The sequence below is a fragment of the Triplophysa rosa genome, linkage group LG22 (genome assembly GCF_024868665.1).
Source record: "Triplophysa rosa linkage group LG22, Trosa_1v2, whole genome shotgun sequence".
Taxonomy (NCBI): Eukaryota; Metazoa; Chordata; class Actinopteri; order Cypriniformes; family Nemacheilidae; genus Triplophysa; species Triplophysa rosa.
Window position 1 is genome coordinate 9,845,101 of NC_079911.1, and position 25,633 is coordinate 9,870,733.

The 25,633-nt window shown below is 41.4% G+C and overlaps 1 protein-coding gene across 2 annotated transcripts in view; it reads right to left on the bottom strand.

The window, feature by feature from the left end:
- Positions 1 to 4,318: 4,318 nt before the first annotated feature.
- Positions 4,319 to 25,633, bottom strand: part of fgf11b (fibroblast growth factor 11b) — a 43,336-nt gene continuing 22,021 nt past the window's right edge. For both annotated transcript variants that reach the window (XM_057320417.1, XM_057320419.1), the window contains exons 3-5: positions 24,260 to 24,363; positions 8,841 to 9,039; positions 4,319 to 7,731 (exon numbers count right to left, since the gene is read on the bottom strand). In XM_057320417.1, the coding sequence (XP_057176400.1) occupies positions 7,598 to 7,731; positions 8,841 to 9,039; positions 24,260 to 24,363 (437 nt within the window). In that variant the 3' untranslated portion in view covers positions 4,319 to 7,597. The remainder of the gene's footprint in view (positions 7,732 to 8,840; positions 9,040 to 24,259; positions 24,364 to 25,633) is intronic.

The window sequence follows — 25,633 nt, forward strand, 5'->3', positions numbered from 1 at the left end:
TTAAAAATATTTTTATTACATCACTGCACAACCACTCTGACTGAAATATGCTGACTGAGGTTATATTTGAATAGTCAGAGCAATGTCTCCTACTTCCACTAGAGAGCAGTGTAAAACAAGTCTTGAACTCTTCCCAGTGCTTTGAGTTAAAGCCCCTGACGGTTAGTTTAAGTGTTACAATCTTTAAGCTCAGCGGCGAGTCGTGAGTAATGTTCCAGAGGCCTCAGGGCAGAGCTGGAGGATTCAGGGAAGAGTTCAAATGCTGTGTACAACACCAGGTTTGGATGCACACAGCATACAGAGCGATAGGCTTTGAGAAAGTGCCACGTTGGATCAAAATCAGCATCTGAGAGATCAGAGAGACTTATAGGGAAACAAACGCGTGTGTCTGTGTATGTGTATGTGCCCACACAACCCTCTTTGTGTGTGCATTATACTTGAGGCCTGTGTGCGTGCGCCTCCGTGGACTAAGGGCGTTTTCACACCTGTGGATCGATTGCTTTGTTCCGAAACCGGGGGTTAAATCGCTACAATGTTGCAATTTATTTTAGTTCGGTTCGCATTCACAAGACTTGTTAATACAAGTCACGTGCGAGTAAACTCTCCTTCGATTGGTCAGAGTGCATCTGTTTATTTCCCGGGATTCCGCTCAAAGATGTCATCCATGGACAGACCGCAGCTACGCGGCATTATTGTGTCTTGTTTGGTAACTTCTGTTATATTACTTCAAGCCCATTTGTTTTAAGCGCTCGCTAAACACTTTATACATTTTGGTGTTTTTGTGTGTTCTGGAGAGCTGTTCGGCAATGTGTTTTGTCTGACCAAATTTCAATTAAACATCTCACTTCTTCCCTGCTCCAAGTGAGCCCACGATTCATTTTGGGAGCCATTAGCAAAACAATCCCTTCTGCGTCACGCAACTTTACGTAATTACCCATCATACATTGTGATACAGCCTGGTTCGTTGGTCCGTTAGGTCGGATATGGCTTTCACACGTCTAGCGAACCGCTCCAGAGTTCGTTTGCAATCGGGCCGAGACTACCTTGTTCAGGCGGTCTCGGAGCGATTGTTTTGTGGCGGATCCTAGCGCGATTTCCGTGTTCACATATGCCCAAACGAACTGAACCAAGAGAGAAAACGCACCAGGTTCCGAAACAAACCCTTATGTGTGAAATCGTCCTAAGATTACCGAGGGAAGCCCCGGTCTGAACGCTCAGCCCAGATGGCAAATGTAATGAGGAGCAGCATGAAGGGGTACTGGTCTGACCCTGCCACCCTCGCCTCTCTTTCCCCTTCCTCCCCCGGGACACGTCTATGAATAATGCATGGATGAATTATTACTTCTAACATTTCGCAGTATTTCCTCCAGAGCACATGAGTGATTGCAGCGGCTACCCTGCAATCAGCTTTTATGTGGTCAGTTGGAAGTCTTAGCACTTGAATTTAACTATGGGAAAGCAACGGAGCATTTATCACCCCTGACAGATTTGTGCATTACTGTTGTGGTTTACCTTTATCGCGCAGAGTTTTGCTGCAGGTGAGGAGCTGATACAACGCTTACTGACTCATAAAGCTCAGCCTGCATGGGGAGAAACCAGGTTGTCGTGCGCAGACGTTGCCGGGTGCGTAAACTGCGGATGTTTTCCCAAATCTGCGATGTCGTCTTCCCATAACTTTCAGAAACCTTCATTTTGTTGAGAAATAATTACGGCTGCAAACTTTTATGATTTATGCACCGCATTTGTCGTCGTTTTCTTCCGTGTTTAGCCCACATGCTGTCAATATCTGAGATTAGCAATCTGCTCGCGGAACCGTTCTAAATATTCTCACAGCAGGAACTCCGATACAGAATTAGCTTTATGATTACCGTTAGTTAAGAGCGGAGGGATTTGAATGAAGCCTTCCCACTCTGAAATTTAACAAAAACACTTGTTCTCTTAATCTATCGACTGCCTATTCACCCATAAATTTGCAGAACTTTGTTTTAAGAGTTTGTACCTCTGCATGACAATTGGCAGATTAAAGGCTCTGGAATATAATGCATGATGATGAGTTGGACGCATGAGCGTGAGTGAGCTGTGTGTATTAAGCATTCTGTGGGCTAGTTTATAGTCCACCCTGCAGTATAAATTTTCTCGCTCATCTGATTAGAGAGACTTCCTGTAATGCAGTGACATAATGCGGCTGTCCGTAGGTGGCCAATGAGAGGATTACTCAAGTTCTGGTGACACAAAACGGGTCGTTTAATGAATACGGCACGCGGAGAGCGTGTTTGTGAGAATGTGCTGTCCATGTGCGGCGTGCCAATGCTAAGTGATGGGAGCAGAGGTTGTCTGTCACCTGTCACCTGTCTCTCACCTGTGAGTACCTGCTGCAGCTGTCCGTACCATCTGTTTCCTGCATGCCTGGGATATCGTGCATCATAATTTTGTGACACTTGTATTTACACATACTCGCATCAAACCCACACACGTTTCCAATACAGTCCATCAGACTTCTTACAATCATACAAATATAACTGTTTTATTCAATAATATGTAATAATAATAATAAGACACGCCCACCCACCCTTCTCCCGGCCCACAGATGTATAATTGCTCTAGAAAGTAGACAGGTTGGCAAGTTTTGAGGCCAGGAGAGGGTGCAACCTGTGCTCTGTAATGGGTAGTCCTCTCCTAGTACGTCCAATGAGGGATGCATGCAGTACAAGAGTCAACTCTCGCAGGTACATGATTCAGAGCGGCTCGCTGACACACCGCCATGCTGGTTAGGGGCTCTGAGTGTGCGTAGTCCGAGCAGATGATGCCCAGATGATGTTAGTCTGCGGTCACGCTGTGGTGCCATGAAGAGTTCGTACATATACGTTTGTCCGTGAGTCTCCTCTTAGGTCTCCAAGCTGTTTGAAAGGGCAGGTGTATTAAGCTCCGCCTCCTGTGTTCACCATAAGATTGGGGTTTGGATCTAGGCAGGAAGCCACTTTTTAATCGGCAGTTATTGCCACACTCAGACAAGCCCTGGCTAGTGGAAGACTTCTCTTGGAATTTTGGAAGACGCAAGGATAGGGAAGTTAAGGGTCTGGCTTTCGTTTCGTTTGGAAGACACCTGCAGTAAATCCTGATGAAGAGAGGTTGGCTTTCAGGTTGAGCAGGTTTCAGTTTGCAACTTGGAAAGCATCTCTAAAGTCAATAGTTCGTTGTAGGAGGTGAGGAGGTCTTGAAAAATCAAACCTTGGTTAGCAACATGGCTTTAAGAAAACAATGTGTTTTCAGTGAAATTAATATAAAACCAAGGTACCACACGGGACATACATTTCAGAAAAATATTGCAGAAAAACGAACACAATCAAACACAAGGTTTCAGCTTCATACATAATCGTCTTATAAAAATGATCTATTCATAAATTATTGGATCAAGGAAGCACCAATCAGTTCTTCAAAGTGACTTTTTGTTTACTGCTGACTCCCTGGATTTTACTGTGGGTAAAATGGCCTTCAGTTGCAATTAACATCATTATTTGATAAAGTAATAATAAAAAACAAATACAAAAAACAAAGAAAATTTCAAATCTGTCCACAGTCCTTATGGCTCACAGCAGTTTTGGCAAGTCCAGACAGTCATTTCCCCCCAAAGCAGCCACATACAGTACTGTCATCTTTTTTTTGATTGCATGTAATATATACACATATATATTTTTTTCTCGTATACTTCTCTGAGATAAATAGTATGAAATTTGTCGTTCATCACAAAAACACAGCATGAGTTTCATAGGCGTACCCCCGGCCATTGTGGAACACGCATGTGTGACTCTTTTTGCATGCTTGAATTGAGGACAAATGAAACAGAAAACACTCATCGTCCTTGAGAACTTGCCCTGATTTCAAAGAGAAAGAGTCGAGAGATCCGGGAGCATAATACTACTAACTTCACAGCAAAACCAGGTCTGGCGAGCGAGAGAGAGAGCCCTATTTGGGGATATTCAATACAAAGTTTAGGCTTAAGATCTGTGTATTCTCCATATAAAGTCCCAACAAAAAACTCCCAGTTCATCGTCTGCTAATGTCCTCGGTTTCCTCACTTGCACAGGGAAATTATTGCTCACAGCGCTGGGCTATTGCTCTCCAGTTTGGCTTTTATTAAGTCAATCGATCGTTACTTTCTCACACACACACACACACACACGCACACACACACACACACACACACACACACACACACACACACACACACACACACACACACCAACAACACACACACACACACCACACACCACCAACACGAACACGCACACCACGCACACACGCACACACACACCACACACACACACGCACACACGCGCGCATACACACACACACACACACACTGAGCTGGAGGGAAGGTTAATAGCCACAGGACACACAGGAGAGGGTTTGGGGAGATTGCACGGGAAATGGAGCGTGACTTTGGAGCACACATGAGGGGGCGTGTCTGCGCCACATTCGTCCTTGTGTTCTCAACATCTCAGTTGGCCAGGTAGGTACCGCACACACATAAATGCCCTCCCTCCACCCTCAGAGGACCATCTTCAGCTCAATCAGCAAGAAATTTGTTCATCATCTCAGTCTTTCCCGCTCTCATCATTACCAAAGAACACATCTCCTCCAAGAATCCAGCTAAATCAACTTCTAGTTTTCTTTCTCATAATCTAGTCTTTTTCTCCACCAGCTAACCTCAATCATACACGTATACCCTCAGGACTTTCAGAAACTCATGCAGCGTGAACGCAGTCAATCGTCTGCGTCCCAAAACTCGTCTCGCACAGCCAGAGTTTTCTAGAGTTTATTTGAAAATAGTCCTTATCCAGTTACTCTTGTTACTCATTTTTAACTTACATTGAGACAGTCGCCGATATTTTCGAACAGCCAAAACATTTCACAAAGTTTATTCAGAAAAGTCCTTATCCGGTTACAGTTACAGCTACATACTCTTACCTTTAATTTTCTACTTACGTACATCTTTCATTGAGACAGTCGCCCACCTCCTAACACCTGTCTCGCACAGCCAAACATCTTCTAGTTTATCTACAAAAGTCTTCATCCTGTTACGTTTGCTACACGCTAGAATTCCTTTCAACTCTTTCTCCGCCATGTTTTGAACAAAGTCCAAAGCCAGATCTTTGATGGCCCCAAAAATATTTTCTTCAATGAACATACAATATGTCAAATTAAAGAACAAAGCCTCTGATTTTAAAGGAAAAATAAAACTTTATTTTATCACATTTTCTTTTGTTCTTTATCTTTAGAATGTAAGTAGGTTTGTTCAAAAATAGATCTTAAACTAAAAGTTGAGAAATTAGCATTTTGGTCAAAGCCTTTGTCAACATAGATAAAGTATTTGCTGCTTTTGGATCGGCAGATTTTGTACTCGTTCAAACGTATCACAGCGCCCCCTACTGTATAACACTAAAGACATGAAAAGCCGAATATTTCCGTAAATGGCAGCATTGTCTCATGAAATAAAAATCTGTCAATGGCGGAAAAAGAGTTAAGCTTCCTTTTATTAACAAACTTCATTAAGACGGACATCAACATACACAAACTGTTTTTCAACATGCTTAAAACTTTCGGCAACACGCGCAAACCCTCAACAACATTCGCTTAACATTCTTCCAACTTTCTGTTGCTTTTTTATCCTTAGTAAGCGCTGAGTTTAATTTTTGCAGTCTGGGTGTTCAGAACAGGTAATCAGGCCACAACTCAAGGACATCAAGGTGACCATGCGACACAAACACATACACATGAACACGTGACCCTGTTCACACAGAACAAAACAAGCACAGAATACTCCCTATACTCTGCCGCTGTTGTCTGACTGCACCCTTACTTGCTATTCGTCCTTGACTGACAAAAGCTGCAGCCAATCAGGTCACATCATCTGCAGCCACAGTGGTTGCTATTGGCCAACAAATGAATGATGTCATAACAGCAGGACATAGTCCCTTACATTCTGAAGGACAAAAGGGTGAACAGCTATTAAACAAACCCATGCACACACAATCATTTTGCAGAGTCGCATGTGACAGGCATGAACAGGAAGTGACATCACCCTGCTAAAAAAAAGCGCTAATGTTTTGTGTTTTGGATGCTGATTCCCATCATGGAATGCTGGTGTGTTAATGCTGATAAATCAACTTCACAAAGTTTTGCTGGTAAATGGTTTGGTAACGCTGCCCCAAACTAGAGCTAACCAACATAAACGCATGAAATAAAAATCGATGCTGGTTTCTGCAGCAGGAAAGACACCCGTGGAATTACAAAGAGCTTGTTCGCTCCCACATCCCTTCTGCTTCCATGTCACAGCACTTCCTTGCGGTTATGTGTCAATTATGACATCCAGAGAGGGTCGTCAGTCAACATCTCCACGCAGATTAAAATGCCCAGACTTGACTCAGCCATTAAAATGATCAACTGTGCGCGTGAGCCAAGTGTTTACACACGTGTGCCCACGCCGCAAATAAATAACAGAAGCGAATTTCACATCCTTCTGTTTTTTTCACACTCCACCACGCACGTACTAACACTTCTGAACACCGTGTCATTGATCAGCTCTCCACAATTTAAATTTGCATATTAAAATGTCTCGTCTGCGCTGGTTGAACGAGTCGAACGTTTGGAGTAAATAATTCAAGCAATCGTGGCTGGACTGCATGTACGAATTCCATCAAAGAACTATCAAGCAACAGCCCCGTAATAATCTCGATAGTCTGCCAATGATACGGATGCCGCGCAGAGCGCACTGGCCATTAAACATGAATGGAGTTGTCACGAGAGAATTTACTTGCTTTTCTTTTTCGCCCGCAGGTAAATGTTACATCCGAACCAAAACAGATGCTTTGGGTTGTGGATTCGCTTTAAACTCATCATCGCTGTCAAGATCAAATCAAGTCTGGTGTTGTTTACAATAAAAGACAGCAGAAGAATGTAAATGTAATCTAATGTGTTTTGTTGAGATCTGATTCTGTCCCACATAATGAATTCTGGCAGGTATTAGTCTACACCCGCTGTCCAATAGAAATGGATTCTTCATGAATGACCCAATAAAAAACAATTTATACTCCCTCCTTTAGTTTAAAGCTTCGACTGGCACAGAAAACAGAGGGCAGATGTTCGCAATGTGATGGCAAAAAATGAACCAGCAAGGGTCTCATATGCTAGAATCAAAATGGGGATATTAAAAAATAATCTCTCTCTCTTTTGCTCTCACACATAAAGTCACCTAACAAATCGCTTTAACAAAAAGAAACCATAGGGAAAGAAAGTCAATATATTTAGTGGAAACCTGGCAGGATGGATGATGTTTGTATTTTGCTTTATAGCCACTGAATTTTTGGCAGACGGACACTATGTGTAGGGCTTGAGGGGGCGTATTTCTGAAACATGGCTTTGCATGGGAGTGTGGACTCATATGTCTGTGAAGCAATCCGTGGGATGGGGGTCCTCTCACCCTGCATTTAGCCAGGGGCCGCTGTCTGATCTTGCCCCACTCTTCCTGCCCCATTGCATGATGGGAAATGGAGTTCTCAATAGTAGTCCCTCACCCTCCCTGTGTGTGGCCCCCGTGCTATGAAGCATCAGCTCTGGGGGCCTCTTTCCTGCCGTTCTGGTGGGAGGGGGAGTCTGAAGTCTTTACGGTTTTGCGTGGAGGACTCTGCTCAGCAACAAGCGCATGCAGCGAAGGTTCCTTGTACATGGCCACTGAAGGAAATGGAGGAGAACAAAGAGAGATTGATGTTATTTTAGGCAACAACAGACGAACGCAAATAAATTACTGTCTCATAAATAGTGCAACCATTCAGATCCAAACGCAAATGGAAGCCGAATGTTCAAGATTGTCCAAATGTGAAACTGAATGAAATATTTCATTCCAAAACAAAAATTCTGGACTCGTTTACTCACTGCCATGTTGTTCCAAAGCTGTATAGCTTTCTTTTGTGAAATAGAAAAAGTTTTTTTTAAGAAAGTGCATCCATAAAAAGCTCCATAAAAATGTCATTCTTTCTGTCATTTTCCTGTACCTCATAACCAAATGACATTAAACCTCTTGCAGGAAGTCTAATGGGCCATTTTGACTAGAGAACCACAGCGGATACTAAGATTTTCAGTAAATAATGAATGTTGGTCTTTTCATCAAACTAACCTATAGTACAGACTGCTTTTTGATTCTTTAATAGTGCTTTTCATTTTGTCAGCTTTAGTCTCACTTCCCTTTCATTACACAAAAAATGTACATTTACATTTATTCATTTGGCAGATGCCTTATCCCACACTTGAGGAAATTGTCAGTATATTCTTTAAAAAATAATATTTTGTAGACCAAGAAAGGTCACATGGTTTTGAAACTGTATGGTGGCGGGTAAATGATGATACAATTATGTCAATTTTGGGTGAAATATCCCTTTAAAGGTCCAATGTGTCATTTTGGGGAGGATCTGTTGACAGAAATGCAATATAATATACATAACTATGTCTTCAGAGGTGTATAAAGACCTTACATAATGAAGCATTATGTTTTGAATATCTTAGAAAGAGCTATTTCTATCTACAAAGTACAGTACATATACCGCGGGTCCCCTTACATGGAATTCACCATGTTGTTTCTACAGTAGCCCTAAACGGACAAACTGCTCTACAGAGTTTCATAAATACGTTATCTCCTTCAGCAAAGATGCGAAAACGTGACAACATCTTAGCTCTGTGTCAGCCGTTTGTGTGTCAAATCCAAAAATGCTTTTAACCAAATCTACATCTGACAAGAGACCGTTTTGATCTGCTTGTCTTCAATCTATTCAAAAATCTGATCTGACCTTCGATGACTTTAGGTAGAAAGTGTGCGGCCGCTTTGGTCTTCTTCACACGGTTGCCCTTCATCACTTGGCCGTCCCGGTTGATGCCGATATACCACGACCGTCCCGACTGGCTTTGGCGGTACAGCAAAGAGGAGTACGTCACGTAGTAATTCTCGAACACGCTCTCTTTGAATTTACACTCTGGGTTGAAGTTCTCCTGTCAAAACACAAACATGCTAATAAGATCTTTCATCTGAATTGCATGCACATTCATGTGCATGAACACAAGAAACAGTTTGCACGTTATGAACCAAAATAACATTGTTTGTACATTTGACTGGTTGGGTTGCATATATTGAAAGTAAATGAAAACCTCTTTATGGTGTTTCTTCGAAAGCAATGTTCTCCAGAAAGCAGGAGGTAGATTATTCTACTCTAACTGCGCATTCATTTGCATGACTGATGATTTTAATACTGGCCCCAAAGGTACATGCTTACAGCACAACCCACAAATCAACGAGATACTTGAAATGTCACGGCCTTAGATGAAGAAAAATACCTTCCACTTTCCAGCTAAAATTTTAATTTGGTCGGTTCAGAAGATAACCTCGCGGCTTCCATTCATCTCCCCGCCGCTTACAGCTCATCCCACCAATCCGAGCCACTGTTGCCGGATGACTGTAACCAAGAGCGACATGTATACATCTCTCTTAGTCTTCGTCAGGGTCCTTGCCCTGTCAGAGAGCAGACCCAATCAGCAGGATTGATTTAGCGAGGGTAGCCAAGCAGAAATGGCTGACTGAGACCTTTCAGCAACCCAACGGAGATTGAGGGAATCGGATGGAGATAGCGAAGGACAGACGGAAGACATGCGGGCATCTGGAAGAGCACAAAAGGGTTACGGTGTTCTTCTCCCCGCAATATGAAGCAGCTCAGCTCGATTTGAGTGAAAACCAGCGAATGCGGGCAAATTTTTTTGGCTGTCTGTTTTTAGTCCATGCAGCACTCAGTAGTTTTTCTAAGAATTGTCTTCATCAGCTCTGTTGGTTTTTTATCTTTCTCTCATTTTATCCAGCCCACCCTCCCTCCAACCCTACGCATCAAACTAAGCAGCTTTTGGCTCCATTTGATGTCCTAGGAATCTCCATCACAGACTGAGATCAATACATGATTAGCCTCAAGGAATACTAATGACAATCTAATCGTGTGAATCAAGTTACCCATCGGGGAACTGAAGGACATCAACTCAAGCCTCCAACCTTTTAAAATACGACCTGAAAATTGACCTCTGAACTCATTTGTTCAAAATACATCACATGCTACATTATAAGCTTGTGGCAGCCATAGGAATCGCAGGCGATGTTGTGCTGTTACACAAACTGTGTTTCCGTAACCTACTTGTAGCTCTAAAACAAAAAAATTGAGTTACTACAGTACATTATTTAACTTTATTACAGCCATTATATTTAATGTATTTTCTAAACAAAATGATTTTAATTGATAGACATCATATCCAAAACAATGCATACAAAGCTGTCAAAATGTACAAATTTAATGTAGATAAAGACGACGATCACTTTTACAGATCATAATTAATCTACACAGAATACAACCCAAAATCCCCAAAGTTTCGCTATAAACTGTTTCATCATCTAGATTTAGATTTACTGAATAAAAAGTGTTTATAGGCTACAGTGATGTAACCACAATATTTAGATGAGCATATTTTTACATTCAATCCTCTTATATCTTATATTTGGACAAGGTGTACCGCCACACGCCTTGAAAAGTGAGACCAAAGCATTTCTTTCGCCCCATGGTGGCTGGCTGCAGTATAGGTCATAAACCACACCCTCTCCGTGTAAAATAAAGCAACCTATAAAAGAAGTAAATGAGGGACCCTTCATCCATCCTTTTTACGGTCTATGATTTGAACGCATCCAATATGCAATGCTTGCACGCATGGTGCAAAACTGGCTTTATTCTACATCAAACAGAAATAAAGCCAAAACCAAACTTGACCTCTATTCCCAAGCCCAAGTTGGACTCTGACTCTATCTCTCTAAAAGATTTCTATGACCATTCTAGATGTCCAGCTGTGTCAATGTGAGAGTTCACATTGAGATGTATCTTGATTATGGGGATAAATAAAAAGCTAATCCTCATTGAGGGAGTTAGACAGGCTTGTCCTGAAGGAATAAACTGAAATGACATCTTGAGAAAGAAGTAATATCCGGCCTGCGTGCCGAGAATTCCGATGACCGCTTCAGCCTCTTTACAATGCAGAGCAAATCTCTGAAGTTTCCCTTGCTCCGCCCCCTCTCGTCCTCATCTCCACCTACTCCCCACCTCCCATCATTTTCTCCATCCATGTACACAATGTCGGATTATATCTCTTTCACCTGGTCGTAATAAAAACACACCCCTTTATGAACGTGTGGCAACACTACACGACTAGATCTGTTAACTGGATATAAACACAGAGATAAACGTCTGGCTTTTATCAATAAAAGGGGTTTATACACACTTAAGGAGTATTATGGAATTATTATGGAAAGTAAATGGGGGCAAATTTTGAAGTAAACTATTCCTATATGGTGAAAAATCGAATCTTTTTCAATCTATTTGTTGAAGTATAGTCCCACATTCAAGCCACATTCTTTCATTTTTGTAGCCTAAACAGGTATATGGTGTGACATCAATCTTCTACAAAAATGTAAATAGTCATAATGTGTCTAAAATAAACATAAAGCCTACTTTGTGTTATAATGAATTCAGGTTTTTATGCTTTTAAACAGAGTATATTAACACCATCAATATATTTTCTGTGTATTTTCAGAAAGACACCAAAAAATCCTTCTTAACCTTCAGACGTCCTTCACAGACGTTTTTGGTCTTTCCTGGTTGAGAAAACCCTTAATTGTATGAATAATACAATGTTTAGATAAAGGATATGCTATGTGTTTTTTTTTTAGAGAAACTGTTCCTATAGCTACTGTATCATGTACTGTAATAATACTAATACTGTATTAAAGATATTTGAAAGAATGCTTGCAACCAAACCTTGGCCACCATTGACTACCATAGGAAAAATGACAATGGTAGTCAAGTGCCGCAGAATTGTTTGCTTTCCTACATTCTTCAAAATATCTTCTTTTGTGTTCAACAGAACACAGAAATTTACCAAGAAATCGTTCCTACAATTGTAGTCAATGGGGTCCAAGAACTGTTTGGTTACAAGCATTCTTTCAAATATCTTTCTCTTTGTTCATCAGAACAAAGAAATGTATACAGATTTGGAACAACTTGAGGATGAGTAAATGAAGACAGAATTTTCATTTTGCCTGAACTATTCCTTTAAAAAACTTTTGTTCTTTTTTCTCTTGATTTTATTCAAGTGTGACCCTCATATACAAACAAACACGTAGGCCCGACCAAAAACACGCCCGCGCACACTCTGCAGACGCTACAGGCTTTTAAGCTATGACGTCCCCAACCAAGACATTCTGCAAACTTCTCGCAGCTTTTGGTTCAGAGAGCATGAAATTGACAGACGGAGGGTGTGGGATCCGACTGCTGCACTGTTTCTATCTCTCGTTGAAATGGAGTTAATGACCTTGTAACTGCCACATGGCAAACTCAGAAACATTTTACTTGGGGGGCAGTTTACGGCGGCCGCTGAAGTGCTACAAAGAGCAATCTGCAATGTTTCATAAGGCCCGTCGCACCTTTAATGGTCGTCATGGCGATAAGCAAAACAATGGGGAAGATTTACAGCGACGTTAAGCCGGCGACGATCTTCAAGACAAGAAAAGTGCACGATTCAGCATTTTTAAAACTCTCTATAATGTCCACGAGAGACCTTCGAACGAGACACAGCCTGGAGCTTGTTACAGAAGATTAAGTTCACTGGAGTTTTGCAACACAGCCACTTTGAACAAATTTTGGGGGGAGATTTTTGGTAGAACGAAACAAACATGACCTCTATTCTGTGTCTATTCTGTGATAGATAAGTTCTGAAACGTAACACAATGCTGAAGACACACTTGAATAATTTATATCAATTATGCTATTTCAAAGACGCATGTATTATTCAGTGAAACTTTGTATTAGTCCCAAATCCACGACTTCAGCTACAGGCGTTATATCGAGACAGGAAGTAGAAAGAAAAATGTGGCCTTCATCTCAAATCATGTGAAACACACAAAACAAGCATTCTCGACACAACACAATTCAAGCTCTAAACAAGTGTCACGCATCCTATGAATGGAGCTGGCCCATGGCAGTAATTTGCAAAGAGTGAAGAACGGAAATTGAAAGAGAGGAAGCCGATAGCTAGCAGCTAAGTAATGCAAGGCATGCTGGGAAGAAGAATCAGAATGGCCCTCACCAGCATAAGCAGCTCTAGATAAATTCTGTTAGAAGTGATGTCTGGTTTAAACAAACAAGACAACTATTCAGACAATGTACTACAACTGAGTTACAACTGAAGTGTTGTGCAAATGCAAACCAATTTAGTATATTGAGTATACTGTTTATATACAACCCTTCCAGTTTACGGTTTCAAGACTGAAATGTTTTCAATGATATTAAAAACATGTTAATCTGAAGACATGCTTGAAAGTTAGTCATGTGGAGAACAAAAATTGATGAATTTGATTTGAAATGGATGACTTAGACCAAATAATAAAGAAAAATCAGCCAATAAGATGAGACCTCAAGGGTCTCCGGATGAGACCTCAAGAAGATTGATAAAATGCAAATTTAAAGTAAAATGTTAAAATACAAAGTGTTTTAATGAGTCAAACAACCGTGTTAATTTATTTAGGATTTTTAGTCACAACGTAATTCCCTTAGTTATATTCAGTTATATGTTATTCCTTCGTTTTAAAGAGTTTAATATTATATATACAGTATTTCTGTGACAAGTAAACATAAAGAACTTTTTTTCACACTAATTTATTGCTTTGTTTTAATTTGATTTGTTCCTTTTGTAACAACACACACCAACACACGCGCACACACACGCACACACACACACGCACACACACACACACACGCACGCACGCACGCACGCACGCACGCACGCACCACACACACACACGCACACACACACACACACATGTTTGGTTTACTATCTCTGTGGGGACAGTCCATAGGCGTAATGAGTTGTATACTGTACAAACTGTATATTTTATCCCCTACCCCTAACCCAACCCCTAAACCTAAAGATCATAGAACACTTTTTGCATTTTTGAGATTTAAAAAAAATATTGTTCTGTACAGTTTATAAGCTTTTGTGCCCATGAGGACCTCAATTTTGGTCCCCACAGTGACACGAGTCCCCATGTGTTGGTGTGCATTCAGGTGTAGGTCCCCACCAGGATATACAAACATGAACACGCATACACACACACACACATGCACGCACGCACGCACGCACACACACACGCACACACACACACACACACACACACACAACAAAAGTCAATAGCCACTATGTATATATCTTATCTTCTTATAACCATAATTTCTTAGCCCATAATTCAAACAGTGTCATTAAAGAATCAAAATATTACTAATAATAATAACAATAAACAAATTCATTTTTTTGCAAAAGGAAACTGTACTCATCAAAATACTCATCTACTGTATTATATTTCTTTAGTTATAGCATACATTTAAGTTTAGAGGTGTCCATATCCTTTAAAAAGTTAGCATTTGGTGCTTTGGAAACGAAATAAAAAAAAGGATATTTTAGTATTATATTTAAATGCCAAAAGGTGTAGTTACAGCATCTACCAACAGGGGTTAACTGGACCACGATAACCAGCCCAACCTTGACCTTGGTTTGTAGAGTGAGTCTGATGTGGTCTGAATGAAAGTGGCCATTACACAACAGTCATCTTTGATGTATATATGATTTGGGGCCAGTGGCTTAACTTTGTTTTTAAAAGTGGTGGGGACAGAGATGACAAAAACAACACTTTAATAAATTGTTTCTGTAATAACTCGTTGGGAATATTTATCATATAGTGGGCGGTCCATCCATTGGCTACTCCGCTTTTCGACTCCAGCTTTCACAGTAGGCATATGTGGTTAACAAACTGTCATTTGGGGAAGGTCACTTGGCTGTTGTGCTGTCTTACACTTAAAAACAGTTTATTCCTGTGACTAAAAATGTCACTTGTTCATTGGTTTACGCGTTTTTGTGCTCGGACACTGGATGCACAAGCAAGCACGGATAATGCATGCATTTTATACTGGCCGCGTTTCTAGAGTCGCGGCTCTCTGTCTTCCGCAAATATACCTTACGTGTGTGAGCAACGGGAGATGGTGAGAAAGCAGCGCATCTCTGCGTTTTACACGAATTTTAGATGTTAATGGCCCCTAAACAATAGCCTACACATCGTCCGCAAACATTTCTTAATTTCTTCCAAAAATTGGTGGGGACATGTTCCAGCTGTCCCACCCGCAAATTACGTCTATGTTTGGAGCCACTCCTCTCAATAATCATATCTCAACATAAAGCTCCTTAATGAAGCTTATCCTTAATAATGAGTGTGTTGCCATTTATGTTTATGCATCAATTAAGCTTTCCACTTCACATCAGAAGTGCACATGTGAGCGTATGTACGAGTACTGTGTCTTGCTACTTATACATGGGATAAGTCTAGAACATGTCAGTGGCAAGACACGTCAATGGAGAGATGAAACAAATGCAGATTGGGTCATAATCCATTTATGTTGTGACTGTGGTGACGCTTCACTGATGGGCGCAGAGCTGGTGAGCGTGGGTGGGGTTATTGCTGATCACTGATGGCATTCATCTTTGTTTCAGATGATGAATGGAGAGTCACTGTCAATAAGATTCATGTTATGGAATATTAGGTGACCTGTGATGGGGGTACTAAAGTGCTCTTTAGTTTCCAAACTAATTTAAAAAAGCACTTCATATTATTAAATAGTTGTTTAGATTATATTTAATCAAGCATATGTGTGGATGGGCTTTTGAAATGAGAGAACATACAATAATGGCTAAAACTGATGTCCAGCTTTGTAAAACGGACAACTTTGCCCTTTATTAAAAGTTCATATTAAAAATATGTTTTAAAAATTGAAATGCATGTTGTGTCGATGGGCTTGGATTAAAGGTCCAGTGTATGAAATTTAGCAACATCAAGTGGGGAGGTTGCGAATTGCAACCAACGGCTCACTACACCCCTCCCCCTCCCTTTCGAAGCACTACGGGGGCTGACACAGGACTAAAATGTCATCAAGTTTTCGTCTTTGTCGAAGGAGATAATGTATTTACTGTAGAAACAACATGACAAATTCCATGTAAGGGGACCCGTGGTGTATGTAGATAGAAATAGCTCATTCTAAGGTAATAAAAACATAACTCTTCATTATGTAAGTTCTTTATACCCCTCTAAAGACATAGTTATGTATATCATATTGCATTTTTGTCAATAGATCTTCCACAAAATTACACACATGACCTTTAAATTGAAGCTCAGCTTCAAAATGAACGGATTGGCCAAAAAATCACACATCATATACAATATACACAGTACAAAGCTAACTGAGTCAAGGCCCATGACAATGGGTACATATTTATATTTTAAATAATGATGTATTTATAAACAATAGACTCAATAAAATCAATAAAATATAATTATGTGATAAAACTGTAGTCAAAGTATTCTTAATTGATGAGATTTTTGTTATTTCTATATATTTTAGTATATTATGAAAACACACATTGCCTCATATGCTGTATTTTGACTTTTTTGCCAAATAAATGCCTTAACCAAGTTGATTGTTCTCTAGTTTTGAATTATAAAGCTCATATCATGATGCTTTCATTGGACTGACGGGTCTTTAAAAGCAAAAATTGTGCAAATATGCCATCTACATGCACTTTCGGCCACAACTGTTTATTTAAATTAACCCTGCATCCAAAGATATTATTAACTTACTGAATTACATCCAATTTTTTCTTTTTAACATTACAGCTGACGTGATTTGCTGGGCCCCTTAAAACTCATTGACCTGTACGGCCCACCCCTCTTCAAGTCATCACTAATACAGATGTGAGACATGAGACAGAGGAGTCATGAAATAATGTGAATCCCAAATGAAGGATGCCAGGGTTCATAACAGGGCTTACAGGAAATGGCTACAGCTTAAAATTCTGTAGAGGGTTTACGGGGATGAACGGCTAAAATCTGCAGTTCATTATCTGCAAGGGAAAAGGAGATGATTAGCGAATCGCTTAAGCTCTCTGTTTCTCTCCCACCCTTCCACATCCTCTGTCTGTGAGGGAATTCTGGGAATGAGGTTTGTTTATGAAACGGCATGTGTTCTAATTTGGATTCCTATCGGTACGTCTCAGGCTTTTCATTTACCTTACAAACGACATCACTCTCTGAATCTGCAGCGTGTGATTGCATCTCGATGATGGGAGCTTTCTGAATCTCAATATAATCCGTGGTGCAGAGAGCAGTCTATAGAAACCATTTATCAAACCTGAGATAAAGGCACAAAAACACGCTAGGCACTTCTCGTAGAGTTCACATACACACATGCATGCACCTACACCATCAAGTTTGAAACTTTGTTTGCAGCAAGTCGTCCTACATCTAAGGTTTAAACATCTGAATAATGGCTGATCAGTATTTCTGTCAAGAATCTTACAACTGTGTCAGCGCCTCCCCCTCTGCATTTCCTCTCTGTGCTCTCTTCCTCACCCTCGCGTTCAGCCCGGGAGGGTTTTTCCAGAGCATACTGTCTAAAAAATGGGTCAGGACGGAACCGTGCTCTATTTTTAACCGAAAACCATTTTCATAACTTCACAACAGGTATCTCACAGAGCTCGATGCCCACACAACTCCCTCAACGTAGACCAATAACTTGGAGGTTCCCTCTGCAGTCCATCCTCCATCGCTCTCCAGGGCTACAGCACCGATAGTCAAACAAGTAGAGCAATGGACTAGTTGCACGAAGCCGCCAACGAGTCCATAGTTTTAGATTTTAGATATCTAAAAAACGCCCATATTTGCCGGCCAAAAACTCCTGCCCACACTTGCTGATCGAACTAGTCCATACCTTCAGCACCGTACTGAAGCTCTGAGCTCGGTACAGTTGGAACTTAAAGGTACAATTCACACTAAAATCAAAATTCTGTCATCATTCACTTTTAAGTCCATTTCCAAAATAAGTGTTCCATAAAGGGAAAAAAACTTGACAGAATATTCAAATCATTAGTTAATATTACAGAATATCTTTTCTGTTCAATGGAAGCTGTGAGTAGCTGCGTTACTGGGCCTGGAAACCTCTCCCTGGACAAGGGGGAAGTGCTCAGAGTTTGGCATATAAAAAAGTCACATGATCATTAGGGGTAGGTGAAAAAATCGATTCACATATGAATCGCGATTCAGTCCCCTAGCGATTCTTGTCGATTCACAGATTTCCAAAAATCGATTTTCTAGTTAAAATAACAATTGTTGATGCTGTCGGAACAAAAAAGGCGGAACTTTTTTGCGAGAACGGTGCGGCACCCGGACAGTCGAGAGACCGCACACCTTAAGCTCAGCAACAGTGATGGCGGGGCTAAAAGAAATACACCCCGTCCCATTTTTAGCGAGGGCAAGTTTTTGGAAATACTTCGGATTTTATCAACTCTATGGTAAGAAGGAGCTTGACAAGACGTATGCAATATGCAAGCTTTGTAAAGCGAAGGTGAAGTAATTTGAGAACACTAGACATAAAGACTCGAATGCCATCATTCCAGCAAAATGGAATAAAATCTAAACTGGCGCAAGACAGATGAGAGCGAAAGCATTTGCCAAGAACGTTTTCATTAATCAAGAACGAAAGTCGGCGGTTCGAAGACGATCAGATACCGTTGTAGTTCCGACCTTAACCAATGCCGACCCGCAATCCGGCGGCGTTATTCCCATGACCCGCCGGGCAGTGTGGGGGAAACCACGAGTCTTTGGGTTCCGGGGGGAGTATGGTTGCAAAGCTGAAACTTAAAGGAATTGACGGAAGGGCACCACCAGGAGTGGAGCCTGCGGCTAAATTTGCCTCAACACGGGGAACCTCACCCGGCCCGGACATGGAAAGGATTGACAGATCGATAGCTCTTTCTCGATACCGTGGGTGGTGGTGCATGGCCGTTCTTAGTTGGTGGAGTGATTTGTCTGGTTGATTCCGATAACTAACGAGATTCCCTCCTGCTAAATAGTTACGCGGCCCGCGCGGTCGGCGTCCAACTTCTTAGAGGGACAAGTGGCATTTAGCCACGCGAGACGGAGCGATACCAGGTCTGTGATGCCCTTAGATGTCCGGTGCTGCACGCGCGCCACAATGGGCGGATCAGCGTGTGCCTACCTATGTGCCAAGAGGCGCGGGTAACCCGCTGAACCCCGCTCGTGATCGGGACCGGGGATTGCAACTGTTTCCCACGAACGAGGAATTCCCAGTAGGCGCGGGTCACGAGCCCGCGTCGATTAAGTCTCTGCCCTTTGTAAACACCGCCCGTTGCTACTACCGATCGGATGGTTTAGCTAGGTCCTCGGATCGGCCTCGCCGGGGCTCCTCGCGGGCCCTGGCTGAGCGCCGAGAAGACGATCAAACTTGACTATCTAGAGGAAGTAAAAGTCATAACAAGGTTTCCGTAGATGAACCTGCAGAAGGATCATTGTCGGTTGCCGGGCGCGCGCCCGGATCCAGAGCGGCGGCGGGGACCAAGGCACGCGCCCGTATCCAGAGCGGCGGCGGGGACCACGGCCCCCGTCCCGTCTCCCCGGGGGCCCCCAACCAGACTCTCACTTGACGGAGGACCCACGAGGAGGACCGGACCGTGCGCGGTAGCGTGTGTAAGGGGGAGACCCCCGGCCGGTCCTCGGGAGCCCGGCGCAGGACGATTGACCGACACTGCGTCCTGCCCGGCTCCCCCGGCCCCCACCGCCCCCGGTGGGTACCCGTAGGTGCGTCCCCCGCTCTCGCGGGCGGGCCGTGGGTTCAAATGTAAAAGTCGTAACTGGCGCAGCCCTTTTTGAGCCCACACGTGAAATGCACTAAAATGGCTGTAACTCATGAATTCATGAAAGAAGAAAATTAGCAGATTCTTGCAAAAAAAGAAATCACAAATTTCTTTTAAGTGATTTTGCTATGTTTATTGTAATAAAAAAACTATAAAAGATTTCATTTCTTTTATAAAAAAATACATTACGGAATTACAGATCAGTCCCAAAATTTCACAAGTCAAAGTCTCAAGGATCACCAATGGTTGTATCAAGTTTGGTCTTTCGGTCTTCATCAAATTTTGATGTCTGAGTTTTTTAGCTGCAATATTGCAAAAATCCACTAGGGGCCCATATGCTTTCCATTGGTTTTTAACACTTGATCTGAAATTTGACCACAACAGACATTGAGCTTTTTTACTTTTCCAATTAACAGACACAATGAAAAAATACACAAGCACAGAAACAAAATAAAAAGCAATATATTTGTATGAAACTATACTGTGAGAAGGGAAAGTACACAAACATTTTTAAGCCCACTCTTTTAAAAAAAGAAACAATTACTCTTCCTACACACATTATTCTATAAAACGGTGATGAAATATGTTTTCTAGAGACTTTCCAATGATATAATGTTTGTCACAATAAGAAAAGAATTCACATGCAAAATCTTTAAGTAAAACAGCTGTCCCGGATATGGGACAGCGCCAGTTAAGGGGCTCAACATAAATCACATCTAATTTTGAGAAAGATTCGTTATTAAAAATGGAAAAACCGTGAATCGATTTTTAATCGAATCGTGACCCCAAGAATAGATATGAATCGAATCGTGAGGTACCAAAAGATTCCCACCCCTAATAATCATAGCACGTTACAGTTGGGCTAGATTTCTCTTCACACTTCATCACAGTTGGTGATGGTCCTAGTGATGTTCCGATCGATCGGCCGCAAATCGGTAACTGCTGATAATCACATTTTATGACTTGATCCGCACTCAATAAACTAGGCCGATCTCACGAACCAATCACAATTTGATGACATCAATGCTTGAGGACATGCATGACGAACGGTTCGGTGCCGCAGTCATGTCATGGCCGGTGTGGAATAACTATGACCTTTCGAGAAACAATGAAAAATTCACTATTTGCCCTGTATGTAGGGCCAATAGAGTGGCTAACGCATTTAATACGACGAACCTGACATGGCACTTAAGTTTTTTTACTATAAAAATATAACATAGGCAACATTTATAGTATTCGTTTATCTGATAAAAGGCTAACGGGATCAGCAAGCTCATATATCAGTTATATACCAATCAGGATCTGTACTCGGTATTCGATATCAGCTGCAAAAAGCATCCCTACGGTATGCACCTCTACAGCTGGTTCCCAAGCTGCAATAAAACCGAAAGAAAAAGTTAGGACAGAATGTTTTTTTCTGCAGAACACAAAAGAAGATATTTTAAAGAACATTGGTGACCAAAAAACATTGACCCCATTGACTTGCATTGTATGGATTCAAAACCACTGAGACATTTTGCCAAATATCTTCTTTTGTGCTCCACAAAAGAAAGTCATATCCAGGATTTAAACAACATGAGGGTGAATAAATGATGAAAACATTTTTATTTTGGGTGAACTATCCCTTCATGAATTGAACAATGTTATTCTTTCCCAATTGTGTTGCTTTCTAAATCGAATGGCAATGGAATATCGACATAACTGGAAATTGAGTGGATTTTAAATCAATGCAGCCGAATAGTTCCTTTCACATTTGATGGGGCATTTAAAACTCTAATGGTCATTATAGGCTTTGCACCAAATGGTGGATGAAGACGCGAGTGACGTCTCCTCGAGGGGATGTATAAAATCCATTATGTAGCAGAAGAGCACAGTCCCTGAAGCAGCTCTTCTAATTTACATGAGCTTATTACAATGAGATACTCGCAGGGCTTGACAATATACTGGCATATTATGAATGACCTTCTCTTTAACTGCAGTGAGGAGAAGAGGGGAGGGGAGGAGCACCATTCCCCAAGGAGTGAGGTGTTTCCCCATTGGCTGTGTCCTCTCTCTCCCATTTGTTTGTTCGGCAACACACACTTTGCTAAGCTGATCGTTATCGAACACGCTCGTGCGGTCTTGTACGCAAACGTGCGCAAATACGCACGCGTGGGTTACAGACGCGCTGGTGATATAACAGAACCTAGAAATGATTTCCATGATTTACTGCATCCAGATGCCAGATAAGCAGCATTGTAAACAAAGATATTGTTGGCAAATTAATCCGCTTATATAACCCTTCTGACATTGATTAAAATGAACCTGCCCGTCTCGCACGATATTACCCAGAATTCAATCTAATAATTGACTCCTCTTGTAGCCAAAGTAATAAACAGGGGACAGGGAGTACAAATGACACAGGACGGTTATGTTAGTTAACTCAAAAACAGTAAAAATGGAAGTTACCAAACCGAGATCTACAGTTGGGACGGTTTCAGGTAAGCCATAACAGGACAGGATGTCCCAATCGCGGTGCATCAGTACGCTGGGTTTGATTTAGAGTCGGTTTCCTTTGAACCACTTCTGAGAAGAAAATCCCCTCATTTCTCAGTTCACAGAGAGGCGGTAGACAAAAGCTCTCTCATCCCCACATTCTAATCGCCAGCTCTGGGATGCGCACTCGCACACACATATACACAGCTTAACAAACACACACTCGATCTCTCTCTCTCTGCGAGCTGTCTCATCACGTTCTCTTGCCTTTTATCCCGCTCTAGACGTGACACAGTCTAAATATCTGCTCCACCTTGACTTCTAATGCTGCTGCTCTCCACTCTGCTCCACATCAAACACAATTTGGGTAATTGGTCACACTGCACTGGCTAATCCTTTGTTATTGTTGTGTTTATTTATATGAGAAAGCTTGACCTTTGGGAGCGGTAACGGCAAACATTTAATACAGCAGTAGTGTTTCTCGTGCGCTTAACACAGGATTCAAAATGCTCCCAGAGCCATATGAGGTTTCTGATTAGTGTGTGTGTGTGTGTGTGTGTGTGTGTGTGTGTGTGTGTGTGTGTGTGTGTGTGTGTGTGTGTGTGTGTGTGTGCGTGCGTGCGCGTGTGTGCGTGCATGGCTTTTGGGTTTTCCTTATAGTGTTACTTTTTCAAACATGTTTTGTAGCATACAGAACTGCATACTAAACCATTCTGGTGGATTGCTACAAATCTGAATTTGCACTAGAGTTGGTAATCGAAAATCGAAGGTTAGGAACAGGATACTTGATATAAAATTTCAATTCTTCTTATCAATTCCTGTGCACATTTTCAGAAATGTCCATGTGTTAACTTGTGATCTGCTGATATCTCAATAAAAGCCTTTATGAAAATTGAATAACCTTTACAAAACTGTATTTTCCAGACCTCAAATGCTCATTCAGTAAAAATTTGTAATGGTTTCTTAATTCTTTCTGCGGCTGTATATATATTTTGCAAACCAGATAATAAGTAGGCTACATTACCATACAAGTTAATATCTTTTTACAACTTTGTAGCTGAAACTGGGAATCAATAAGAGTTGGAATCGATAAGCAGAATCAGAATCTGAATTGCTAAAAATCAAACGATACCCAACCCTGATGCGAACAAAATCGACACTATAAGCAGAATCGATGTATGAACCTGATGAATCTGAAACTGAGAGGAGAACTTAAAATTTGGCCCCAAGGAGAGGGCCTGAGAAATTTGATGGCAAGTTGAGAACCCAAGGAATTTGGCACTATGGGGAGAGCTTGAGGAATCTGATACTAAGCAGAGGACACAGGGATTTTTTGAGCCAGTCACAAGCCACGTGACTCTATATTGCTATACTGTATATTAGGATCTATCTTGACAACAAAAGCTTCAGTAGTAAATAAATAAACATGTGCAAAAAGTTGTTGTCTACATGTTAGTAGAATGAGTATGTGGAGTGAATTTGGATCTGTAAATAAAGTATTAGGGATCTGCAAAGAAGTATTACTTTGCTTTTAATATTGTCTGCATGTTAGTGTGAATATTGCATCTGCCAGCAAGGGAAAATCGCAGAAGCTCGGCAGCAAACTGTGACCCAATGGAAAACTCAAGGAATTCAGTGCCGCAGACAGCGCCTGAGGGTTTCAGCACCACGGACAGAAACTGCATCTTCCTGATTACCCAACATTCACTTTTTCAGGCCAGTTTGTTTGGCCCAACTCTTTCATATGAAACGAGTAATTATCCTCTCTGCAGTATAATTTACCTCTCAAATAGCTGCACATTTTCAATTATCTGTGAATCATTATTGTGGAGACACACGGAGGGCATCATTATAATCATTCTAATTATGATAATAATCACGATCTTCAAAAGAGCTTTCAGTCACTTACGGAGGTGTAGAGGTACCCCTCGCTGTTCATGCCCAGGTAGAAGCCAGTCTTTGCTCCCTGAATCGCCACTATCCGCAGACCCACAGGAATCAAGTTGAACTGTGCTGTGGACCAAAATCAAAGAGGTGTGTGCTCAGAAAACCACATAAAACACAGGAGGAAGAATATAAATCATTGTCAGGGATGTCAGGGGAACATATGGAGTGTGTGAGGAGAAACAGTAGGTAAGCAGACATTACGTGTTTACAAGGTATATGGTTGACAAAGAGCGCTTTGGAGAAAGATACATATTCTGCATGTTTTTACAAAGTTTTCAGTACAACAAGACAAATGAGTCATTTTACATTTACATGCATTTGGCAGACGCTTTCATCCAAAGCGACTTACATTACACAATCGATTTTTGTATGAGCAATCCCTGGGATCGAACCCATGACCTTGACTGAGCCACAGTAAAGCTGTGCTTAACATTAGGGATTCTCAACCATTTTGACTCTGAGGACCCCCATTGTATTCAACAATATTCAAAGGCCCCCATCCCACTTTCTACCCAGTTAAACAGAGCTTTGTATTAACTATAGAAAAATGTTGTAACAAAAATGGCCAAATATTAAGACATATCTTGATTTTTAGTTTTTTTAATGTATTTCAATGCTCATTTTGTCTCATTTTAAAATATTAGTCATCTTGGGGCCACTTGGGAGTCAGCTGTGGTCCCCTTTTGGGCCGCTGTCGCCTTTTGAGGACCACTGCTTTACATGTCAGTCAGATGGCTTCTTCCAGTCCAGAAGGTCCAGAAAAGGCTGCAATAAGGACTAGACTCAACGCTAACATAGGATAAATGACTAACAGAGATGGCAAAGATAATGGCAGGAAGTGCGTGCATGTGGGAGTCCGAGAGACACTATCTGTCTTCAGTCCTTTGTCCTTGATAGAAAGACGGATACTGTTTGATATGTATCATCCATGATATTTATCAAGATACCATATTGCACATTTAAACGAACAGTTTAGTCAAGAATCACAATTTTGTCACCATTTACTAATTTTCATGCTCCAGACGATCTTTTGTGTGACACAAGAGAAGAATGTTGGCAGGGTGGAAAATGTCTTCATGGGAAAGAAACAGTAAAAATATTCTTCAAAATTTCTCCTCTTGTATTCAACAGAAGCACGTCACAAGGGCAGAAATGTTACAAGGGCATGTAAATGATGACATAAAAATATGATAAACATAGAAAATATGGGGGAAGATTATTTCTACAATTAGCCGTCAAAGAGCCTGACATATACAGTACATGACAGTATCTAATTAGTGTCCGACAGTATTTAGCAACATCAAACTCACCCCGTTGGGCATGGAGTGTTCGGATG